The sequence below is a fragment of the Pterocles gutturalis genome, unplaced genomic scaffold (genome assembly GCF_000699245.1).
Source record: "Pterocles gutturalis isolate BGI_N339 unplaced genomic scaffold, ASM69924v1 scaffold43744, whole genome shotgun sequence".
Taxonomy (NCBI): Eukaryota; Metazoa; Chordata; class Aves; order Pterocliformes; family Pteroclidae; genus Pterocles; species Pterocles gutturalis.
In genome coordinates, this window is record NW_010137303.1 from 3438 (window position 1) to 14455 (window position 11018).

Below are 11018 nucleotides of genomic sequence, written 5' to 3' on the forward strand. Positions count from 1 at the left end.
ACACAGAATCTAGAGTGTCTTTCTAGCGAAAGAAGGAAGGGATTCAAGCGCAAAAATTATTTCATAGACAACTATACTATTGTCCTGGAGTCTGATACATGATAGAGCTTCGGCAATTTTAACTGTCGCCAATCTTAACTACAAGAAGTTTTCTTATGATGTTATGGGAATATAAAGCTCACTGTGGAGTTACATCTGAGTTATCTTTAAATATTGAGCACTGTTTATCTATTACAATGCATATCCATTCTGTGTATTTTTAGGGTATAAACTAGAGAGGCCTGAAGACACGGAAAAGTTGCAGTCCTTTATTGGAATACACGTTATGAACCCTTTCTGGAGCATGTCTACAAGTTCTGTGCGCAAGGTATTTAATAAATGGATGCCATAAGGTGTTAACATACATTGAGGGGTGGTAGCGGGTCTGGAAAAGACCAATGGATGATGTGCAAATACAGTTGGAGTGTGTGTTTTATCCTGAGGGCTGTGATAATCTCCAATAAAACTGTAAGCTAGCTTTGAGCTGTATTAACTGGAATGTGCTTGTGCATGGAGGCTACTCCGGAATTTGCTGACTTTTCTTATCTGAAGCATCTTTAAGTAGGAAAGATGAAACAAACTTGTTCATGTGGTTGAAACACTTGTTTCTTATGGCATTTGTTTACTGTCTTAAACCTTAGCCAGGTATGGCATGTGCAGTGAGCACTGACAAAACTGTGCCTCCATAGTGCTATTGCTACTTCAGATTGTGCGTGTAAAAGCACGATGGTTCCAGGGTCAATCACTTCTCAGGTGTTGCTAGGGCAAATTGTGTAAGTTTGTTGACGATGCTTGTGACATAGGTGTTGTTACTAGTCCAAGTCTCAAGCGCCTAGAAACAATATAGCCTACATCATGCCTGCAGTCACCACAGCGAGCCTCATCACATGTCTGTAGCCTGCACATTTGTCTTGGCAATCTATAGAATGAGCCTGAGGTCTGTGCATAGTGCAGTGTTCTCTAGCAGTGAAAAGTAGGAAAGTGTTTTTGTTTTTTCTTTTTTTTAAATAAAAGACAGCATAAACATTAAAAGGTTGCTATAGCAAAACTATTTAAATTGGGCTTGATATCACTGTCAAACGGTGATTCTCCCACAGTGGGAACAGGCTGTATGATCAGCTCTGAGAGGGATGTTGGTGTCTTAAGCACAGCCAGGAAGTGAAATACATTGTTTTCTGTAGAAAGTTCTTACTTCATCTCAGCGTTACACTACCTCTAAGGACTCTTTGAAGTCTAGAGTTTGTCAGTGGAAATGATTTATCTTGATGCACTGTGTGCTAGAAATAGATTGACTCTTCTAAGCTGATGTTACATACTATCTGGTTCCCGTTTCTAAATAAATGTAAGCCTCCTTAAGCGTTTGTGCTAATCTGCAGATTTCCTATCCAGCATTGATTACTTGTGTACTTGTAGCCTAGATTTGATTGAATAATAGTCTATTTAAAAACAAAACCCAAACAGATACCACCCCCTGACCCACAACAGTAGAACACTGAAACCCAAGATATGTTTCATTGGCCAAATGTGTAATTAACAAGGTTGGGTTTAAACCCGTGTTAAAATATGTTCATATGTTAAATGCTTATGAAATACGTCCTGTAATCTCATGTTTCTCTTTAATCTAACAGAGACCCGATGCTGAAGAGAAAACTTTGAGTGGAGAGCTGCGAACCAGTCCTCTACGAGCCTCTACAAAGAAACAGTTGCCTTCTATTCCAAAGAATGCTGTGCCAATAACCAAACCTGCTTCCCCTGCCACGTCAGCCCAGTCGACAAATGGAACACATGCTTCCTATGGGCCTTTTTATTTGGAGTATTCCCTCCTTGCAGAATTGTAGGTTTTAGCTTTTTTTGTCTTTTTTAGGTCATTGGGCTTATGCTTCAGTGGGAAAAAACCATGCAGGCATCTGGTTCTTGCATGGTGTCACTGCCATAGTCCTTGAAGAAGGCAGTAAAACTTAACTTCCACAAAATCATTTTTCTGGAGCAGTTTCAATCTCTTGAGATAGAAGGGGAGAGGAATATGAGACAAGATTTTAAGGGGTGTGTTTAGATGTGGTTCTCTGAACTATTGTGTTTCTCTGTCTTGAAGTAAATACATTTTGGGTTTAGGTGTCCTCATAGCAGTTATCCTAATAGTTTTTTGGTCAGATATACCAAATTTTTGAAACAAATATTAAATATTAATAGAAGCAAGCAGATGTCTAGTGGGAAGATGGTTATGAATGTATGGTATTGTCTAATGGAGTTAGGAAGTGAGAGCTTTCTTTGGTTGTTACATGGAACACTTGAATGCCTACTGATATGGCTTATTACGTGGATATTAGGAAGACTAAATTCTTTCCTGTCTTTCAGTTATATTTACCGTGAAAATTGGGAGGGAGCAGTTAGTGTGATCAGTTGCATTGGATCCAATCTAGTGATTTGTAGACTGCTGCAGGAGCATACAAATCTCTATTTGTCTGCAAAGCTTTCTAGTTACACTAAGTTACATAAACTGTTTTGTGCTACAAAGCTGAAGGAACTTCCTCTGTAATAGACATACTGGATTCTCAAGTATGTGGTGTCTTTTGGAATGAAATCCCTGGAGTCCTTATGCAACACTAAGGCTCAGTTCAATTTAACCATTAAATAGAAAGTGAGAACTCTGAAAACATTAATCTTTTTTTGACTTCTCTAAATTCAAGAAAGATGTTTTTCTTCTGCAGCATGCAAAAATGTATTGGTATCATAATGTAAACTCCCAGTTTACCAAATTCATTATTAGAGAAATAATAATGAATATTTTGGAAATTGTAAGCAGAGCACTGTGTTAATAGTTTGCTTTATGATTATTGTTTGCTTGTGCAAGCATGCAGAGTTCAGTGTAGTGGACATAACGTGCCAAGTAACTGGAAAACTTATAAAAATACACATTATTCACTTCATAGTGGTCGGTACTATCTGAATACTATACAACTACAGCTTTTTAAACTTACTATCAGCTTCTTGTGCTTATTGATTTGAAAAATAGCAACAACAGCACATTTTGCCTGGGTAGTGCTGTTGATTATCAGATGGACTTTCCTAAAAGGCAAAGGGAGAGGTAGAAACTCTTTTTATAATGCACTGGTCATGGATGACTGAAGATCGTGACTGGATTATCATCACAAGCAGTGAAATAGCAAATAAGTGCGAGTTTGGGGAAATGACGTGGTCCATCCTGTTAATGAGATGCCTGGAATCATTCAGTCCACATCTCTAATATACACCAGTTCTTGGCTGTCCTTTTTATTGTGTTACATTGTTTTGTCAGTTACCAGTGTAGTTTCTGTTTTACTGCAGCATAATCTCATCTTAAACTAAAAAACTACTTGTTTAAAATTTAAGTTAAAGTTAGGTCACATGTCAGAATTAACTACAATTGACTGCAAATCTGCCTTCAGAATTACTTAATTGCATTTCTTTTTTTCTTCTCTACTTTGAAACTGGGGATTCAGTAGAAAAGTGGAAATTTCAGAACTGACATGCATTAAATGCATCTACCGGGGGAAGAATTTATTTCTCTGCTTACAGTTTTATCAGGAGAAATAATGTTTCCTGTTAGTGACCCTTGGAGGGGTAGGAAAAGCAAGAGTGAAAGAATATGGTTTCACTTGTTTTCTGCTACATCCTTCTGCGAGTGATCTACCCTTGGGATTTGAGTGTAAGTTTGTGGAAGCAGTCCCCTGTTAAGCTATTGGTAGTGTGTTCTGGGTTTACTGTTGTTAGGTGGCTGTAGATTTAGTGTAGTTGTGGAGCTATTCTAAATCCTGATTCTAATTGCAGTACCTTGGTTGTAAAGCAGAAGTTGCCGGGTGTCTACGTGCAGCCATCTTACCGATCAGCATTAAGTAAGTTTCAGTTTAAACTTTTAAATTTTTCTATATATATACATTTTCAATTCTTTAATTCAAGCGAACTTTCTCACTTGCAGTGTGGTTTGGTGTAATATTCATAAGACATGGGCTCTACCAGGATGGCGTGTTTAAATTTACTGTCTATATTCCTGATAATTACCCAGATGGAGACTGCCCGGTAAGCTGTGTGTGTCTCGGGTTTTTCTTGTTTTCTGGTGTTTTAAGTGTGACTTCCTGTTAAAGCTAATACACCAACTAGCTTCTCATTTCCTTGAAGTAGTTTTGTTCAGCTGGCTGGGCTCATTTGCGATGTCTTGTGCATATTTCCTAACATCTGTGGAGGAATCATGTGACTCTGATTACTGAGGCTGGTGTAGACTGAACTTCCTGAGGCTAGATGCATTAGAATATTAAGTTATCAGCCAGTTCTTTTACCTCAACTCTTGTTCTGCTACTTCCTTGGCAAGGAAGTTAACGTCCTTATCCAAACTTATCCAAATTCTGTACTCCCTTTTCCTCTTTAGGGAAAAGTATCCAAGTTATTACATTGATTAAAAAAAACACCCAAAAAACAAACAAACAAAAAAACCCTCTGTGGCAACCTGACTTTCCAGAGCAGAGCAGCTGGCCCTCTTGGCCAAATTTCTTTAAGAGGAAGATGTGGGGACAGGTGGATATGATAACTGCCATAGTTGAGAACGAGTTGTTATGTTGGGAAGCTGTCTGCTTGGTGTCAAGTTTTGTGTGAAGCTATCATCTTTAAAAGGACAGAACTAGTAGCAAACAGTATCTTTCAAAGATTAGTACCTCTCCTACAAGCATCATTCTTTTGTTAGCATAGGGCTTTAAAACCTTCCTGTTGAAACTAAGTTTTCTTTTGGAAGCATGCACGAACACCAGAGGAAACTAGCTGTGCAGAACTGAAGACGCCATGGTGTCACTGCACAGGTTACTTAAAAGTGTGTAGGGTAAAAAAAATACTGATTATAGCTCAAGTATGTAAACAGCTTACAGTCACAAATAGCAAAATCAGAAAAAACTCCTTTAATCTGATCTTATCTGGTGTTATTGCCTGTGTTGGCACTAGTGCTTGTGCAGTTAGCTGAGTTGCTTTCCTGGTTTGGTGATAAGTACGAGAGAGCCCAAGACCCTGCATGTAACATGGGTGTGTTGGGTTGCAGTTTCACAGCTGGTATAAATCACTTCAGGATGCTTTCTTTTAATACAGTAACAATTAATTATTATTTGGAAGCCATATCTGACTCACCTTCACCCTGTGGTTTTAACATTAGGATTGAAGTTGTCATAACAAATTTTTTTTTTCTAATGCAGCGCCTGGTTTTTGATCTGCCTGTCTTCCATCCATTAGTAGATCCTTTATCTGGTGAACTGGATGTGAAAAGAGCATTTGCAAAATGGAGGTTAGTGGTAAAATACTGATGTATAATTTAAAAGAAGTTTGTTCCGTTCTTCATCGTGTTTTGTTTTTTAGGCGAAATCATAATCACATATGGCAAGTATTAATGTATGCTCGCAGAGTCTTCTACAAGATTGATACAACTAGTCCTCTGAACCCTGAGGCTGCAGTGCTGTAAGTATCTTCCACCTGCATACACATGGTCTCTTCAGAGATTTTTGCATAGACTTGCAGAAACAAGAGATTTGTAAAATTGTTTATCAGTTCATGGTCTTTACCTCTAGAGTTGGTTGCACTAGGAACTAGAGCCGAGGCTTTGCCAAGTCTGTCTGTGCTTGCAGAGCAAACCTGTGCCTCCTTGTAATTACTGAACATTACTTACCTCTCTCTTGCAGGTATGAAAAAGATATTCAGCTGTTCAAAAGTAAAGTGGTGGACAGTGTCAAACTATGCAGCAGTCATTTATTTGATCAGCCTAAAATAGAGGATCCCTATGCAATCGTGTAAGTACCATGAACAAATTCACCATGTCCTAATGTTTTGAGAACAAGTTCTGGTATAGTTGTTATTTGAAGCCTTTCTCTGCTAAGGTTGACTGACCTGTTTTTTCTTACATTTATAGCAATACTTTGAATATTCCCACTCTCGTTTCCTTTTGTTCAGTATTGAGTGAATCTTAAATATAACTAGACACTTGTGTTTACTGGTGTTTCGCTAGGCAACCAAGACTTAAAATACCTCAACAAAACCCCAAACAAACAAACAAACCCCAAGACAAACAAACAAAAGCCCCAAAACCACTCCACCTCCCTCAAGTGGAGAAACCCATGGAGTAAATATTGCTTTCAGGCTTTCCGGCTTTTCTCAGTTTGCATGACTGTAGCTTTGATCATACTTTTAAAATACTTTTTAGCTTGACTGCGTGGGGGATGGAACAGTCAGCTCCATAGTGAGTATGAGTAGTATTTTGTGTAACACCTGCTGAATGGCTGAACTTCATTGCAAACAGAAATGAAAACCTAATTATTTTGTGTTGAAAATTTGAATTTTTTTCCGAACTGTATGTTTTAACAGTGAAAACTCAGACTTGTAGTTTATTTGAAATTCAACAAACTAAACCAAGGCAAATTGCTGCTTTCTGCTCCGTCTATGCTGTAGTTTGCAAAAATGCAAAGCGGTAACTATGCTTTCTCCATAGTTTTTCTCCATGGAATCCAGCTATACATGATGAAGCTAGAGAGAAGATGTTGACTCAGAAGGTATGTCAAAGTCCAGATTCTCGCCATAGTAAGGGTTTATTGCCTGATAAGGGAAGAAAGGTTCTCTTTGTGATGATCACGTACTAGACAGACCTTATTCCAGCCCTCTTTTGGATCAGCAGGCATGCTGAAACTGATTTGGTCGCCTAACTAAGCAGTTATGTCACTGTTCTAACTTCAGTGTGTTAAGCAATTAATCATTTAGCCTGCTAGAGAGCTTTGTTAGTACAATTGTTGGCGCACTTGGCAGATTTTTTTGTTTAGAGATGGAAGGGAGGGAAGAAGGGGAAAGAAGGCATTTGTGGACTGCCTGCTAGCTTGTCCTGCACTTGTGATGACCGTTACTGCTTCTGCATAATCTGAGAGCCCCCAACTTCTTTGTTCTCTTCTGTTGAGAGATCTTTTATTGCTGAATCAAAGCTTCAGGGCTTTCTTCTCATTCCAAACTTTTTGAAGCAGCACAAGCAGAGTGAGTATCTTGCTCGGATCTCTGACGCTGCTGATTTCTAATGACAACTAATCAAAGGGTGCTTAGAGTTACTTCTGCTTTCACCTGAGCAGCACCTTTGGTTTTGGGGAAGGGGAAAGTTTGTTTGCTTGGGTTTTGGGTTTTTTTAGTAATTTTTTTGCCCTTGGCAAGAGCTGGAGCACAGCAATTCTGAGTCTGCACTGAGTGGCATGACAAGTCGATCCACTTGCAGTGCCTAGGGATTCTGAAATGGTGGCTGGTGTCTGCTGAACGGGCAGGGAAATGCACTCTGAATGTTTAAGTTACTGACTCGGGCTTCTTGCACTAGAGCTGTGGTGTGGTTTGCTGCTTTTTCTGTAATTAAAATTTTTTTTTTTGGTCAGTGCAAACTTGTCTTCGTCACTGCAAGCTTTAGCTCATGTTCTTGCATGTCTTCTGGCATGAATGAGATTTTTACATTCATCTTGATATGATACGTTGCCTGTAAGCTCAGTGTAGCAATGTTCCCAGCTGGCAGAGTCACAGCAGGGCTTGAGGCAAGGTGGCCTTTCTTCTGCCTTAGAACACGCACAGGAAAATATTTTGATCAGATTCTGACTTCTTGGTGGTGTTATAAAAACTTTTGACTCTCCCCCCTCCACCCCCGCCTCCCCTGGCCTTGTCCTTAGTTCTCCACCTCCTTTCTTATCCTTTAAATCAAAGACCTAAAGAGAAAGAACAGGCTGAGCCCCTTGAAATGGAAGGGATATGATGAGACTGACAGCAAATGTAATGCTACCATGATGTAAGTCATCAGTGATGACTTTTCTTTTGTCCTTTTTTCTTTGGAGGTGCATGTTAGTTTGTTTTTAACTGAAAACTGACATGTTCGGTAACTATTGCATGTATGGTGCTTTAATTGCCAGAGTAGTCTGTTGATCGCAGGAATGGCCAAACTTCCGTGCCTTAGGTGTGTTCCAGAATGCCAGGGAGCTGAGAATGTTCTTTTCCTTCCCTCTAAAAGGATGTTCCCTAATCACGTATCCTGTCATTCCTTTCTCCTGCAACCCTTTATCCTTGTTTATTACCTGTGTAGTTCCTGTGCCCTGGGAAACAACTAGTCTGTTCTAGAGCTGTAGCCCAGGGAAGGCTGTGATGTCCCAGTTCCCTGCTGAGCACGTGGCTTTTGCTAGGTGATGTCCTGTGTGCAGCAGGTGACAGGCAGGTGCTGCTCTGCCAGGCTCAAGCCTAACTGATCCCTCTTGTTTGGTGTTTGATGTGTTGTGACAATTCTGTCACGCACTGTCACCTTTTACACAAAATGTGGGGAGGGACAGAAGAAGTACAGGTTCAGTTTTCTTGCTGGCTTAATTTACTTTGTCAGGCAAAAGGCTTCCCATAGGATGACAGAGTCTACTTACTTAATTATCCCTTTTGAGGGCTTGATGTGTCATTGCAGGTTGGATGTAGTTAGCATCCAAATGATCTGATGAGCCTGTAGCAGGGTAGGGGCAGGGCTAGTTCCTGGTATGCAAAAAACCTGCAAGCTGTCCTGTTTCTTTGACCTGCTAGAGCAGGTATCTAATTTACTGATCTTCATAAACTGCTGTGAGTCTACCGATGCTTGAGGTTGCACTTTTCTCCCTCAACTTGAAGCTTTTTTTTTTTGTCTTTTAAATTGCAGTGGTCACTCTCAAATGTTCATTGCATTGTGTTGGCTAGAAATGGTTACTGTTCAAGCATTTAATGTTGATAAATGCTCAGGGAAGGGAAGGGCTGTCCTTGGAAAATATTAAGAAATTCCACAGTATAGCAAAGGTGTCAGTTGCTACTTTGCTATGTCAGTTTGCATTCAGAAGCCTTCAGTGGGATGGGGGCCATCTCCACAGGATGCCCAGCATCACAAGGCAGTTACACTACCGTTATAACGTCAGGTTCATGGCAGAAGTGCTTCTTTCTGTAGAACCAAGAAATCTGGCAAATAGCAGTGCAGTGGTGCTGGGCCATGGCCTTCAAGCAAAAGGCACTATTTGGAGAGTATCTATGATGGGGTAGCAGAAGAGGAACTGAGTCATTAAACTCTCCTGTGATGTCCAGGTAGTTCTGCAGAGGCCACACACGTTCACAGAAATGAAACCACCAGCCATTTGACTGTTTCTCTTTGAGGAGAGGAAACGATGCTAACCTCTTTTATACTTGTATTTGCCAAAAGTAACGTGGATGGGGAGGGACTTTAAGAGGGCTTGGGGTATCTAATAGTTCTGACTTTAACTTTCTTCTACCTAGAAGAAGCCAGAAGATCAGCACTGCAAAAGCATGCATGTTTCTGGCCTGTCATGGGTAAAGCCTGGCTCAGTTCAGCCCTTCAGCAAAGAAGAGAAGACGATGCCTACTTAGCTCTTCTGGACTATGGTGCACAAAACACTTTCTGCGGGTGGAGGGATTGTAATGGAGGGAGAAGCAGCAAAGCAGCAGTTTCCTTCTTGACTATGGATTAGCAAAACCTGAATGGTAGCAGTGACTCCAGTACACGTGTTCAGTGGATTGCTGACTCTTAATGTTTTACATGTGCATTAGGTTTTAAAGGTTTGCCTGGAGTTTGGAAGTCTCTCTTGAACACTGCAGTACTTCTACCTGAAGACTATCTAGGGTGGGTAATTCCTCAGGGCTCTGAAATGCCTGGAGGCTTTGGGTTGGTTTTTAAGCTTTTTTTTTCCCCTCCAGGAATAGCAATTTTTTTAAAAAATCATAAATTACTGGCAGAAATATTAGCATTGGAAATATGATGCCAGAGGTAAGCTGTGTTCATGTAAACTAATATAGCAGAGTTAAACACTATATTTAATGGTTTTAAATACTTTGGTTTCTATTGTAAATATATTGGGATTTGAAATTGTAAATAGATGGTTCATTGTCTCCATTTAGCACTTTCCAGAGATAAAGCTGGGGATGATGTATGATGTATTATTGATTTCTAAATGGATATTGTCACTGAATCGCACATTAGTCTGGCAGGGTGAAAGCAGAGTGTCAGGCTTGTTAGACTTTTACTATAGAACACTAAAATCAAAGCTTTTAATGGTGGTCTCTTGAGCTAATAAAGCCTTAGAGGATTTTACATTCCCTAGGTGTCTAGGGGATTACTTAGGATAGCGTGACTAATGTGTGTTAATAGTGACATCTTAAAATAAAGAGAAACCATGATCTAGCATTTGTTCCTCTACTTGTCTCTATTGTAGACATTTAGCAAAGGCCGGAACCAGAACGGAGGCACCTGGCTGCATATGTACTTTTCTGCATTTGTGTTCAGGATGTAACGGTAACAGGATGTACTGAAGAGACCGGTTAAATACAGTTTTGCTCCACCAACAGGAAAACCTTTCTAAAGCATGTGTGAGCTCAGGACAGAATCTTACTTTTCACAGGAGTCTTCCTAGTGCCATAGCCTGGTATAATGCCGCCTTACAGGATCTTCCTATCGAAACTGATAATGTTAACCCTTTACAGTTGGGCTGCATTGTCTGTGGCTCCTCATACCTGTACTGATGGCAGTGATGCAAACCCTACTCTCTAGTGACAAGTATTAGTGACTTCACGTGTAATGTGATGTGGTGTCTGTTTTGGGGGGTGGCTTGTCTTTATCTGCCAAGATAAATCCTCTTGCCATATAACCACCTTTCTGTGTTCCCTTTGAGAACAACTTCTTAGCTCTTAAGGAAATAGGCAAAGGCTATGCACAGAATATGCTGTTGTACATCAAAGGATTAATTTAATGTGCCGGTAGGGATGACTTGAGTGGCTTCCATGCAGCACTTCACATTGTATAAGTTAAGTACTTTGAGGTAATGTTGAAATCTTGATGCATAATGTTGCTTTAAACCTTTAAAGCTTCTGCCTTTGAGATGTGGGGCTGCCTGGAGTGTGTCTAGTCCTGCTGGAATTCCTCTTTAGACAGAAGGATGCAGAGGGTATGCGGA

At 40.1% G+C, this 11018-nt stretch overlaps 1 protein-coding gene across 2 annotated transcripts; it reads left to right on the forward strand.

Annotated features, from left to right (window-relative positions):
• Positions 1–266: 266 nt before the first annotated feature.
• On the forward strand, positions 267–10249 carry AKTIP (AKT interacting protein). 2 transcript variants are annotated; one of them, XM_010082571.1, is made up of 9 exons: positions 267–367; positions 1668–1873; positions 3847–3911; positions 3995–4095; positions 5250–5338; positions 5410–5508; positions 5730–5837; positions 6533–6593; positions 9328–10249. In XM_010082571.1, the coding sequence occupies exons 1-9, from the start codon at positions 326–328 to the stop codon at positions 9436–9438; spliced, it is 882 nt and encodes a 293-aa protein (XP_010080873.1). In that variant the 5' UTR covers positions 267–325; the 3' UTR covers positions 9439–10249. The 2 variants fall into 2 exon arrangements, with proteins under 2 accessions (XP_010080873.1, XP_010080874.1); XM_010082572.1 differs by having other exon boundaries at positions 9331–10249.
• Positions 10250–11018: the final 769 nt, after the last annotated feature.

Excerpts from the sequence above, each read along its gene's own strand:
- AKTIP (XM_010082571.1), top strand. The coding sequence starts at position 326 with ATGAACCCTTTCTGGAGCATGTCTACAAGTTCTGTGCGCAAG. Across the intron at positions 5,509-5,729 it reads AACCCTGAGGCTGCAGTGCT|GTATGAAAAAGATATTCAGC; the intron begins GTAAGTATCTTC and ends TCTCTCTTGCAG. Across the intron at positions 6,594-9,327 it reads AGAAGATGTTGACTCAGAAG|AAGAAGCCAGAAGATCAGCA; the intron begins GTATGTCAAAGT and ends TCTTCTACCTAG.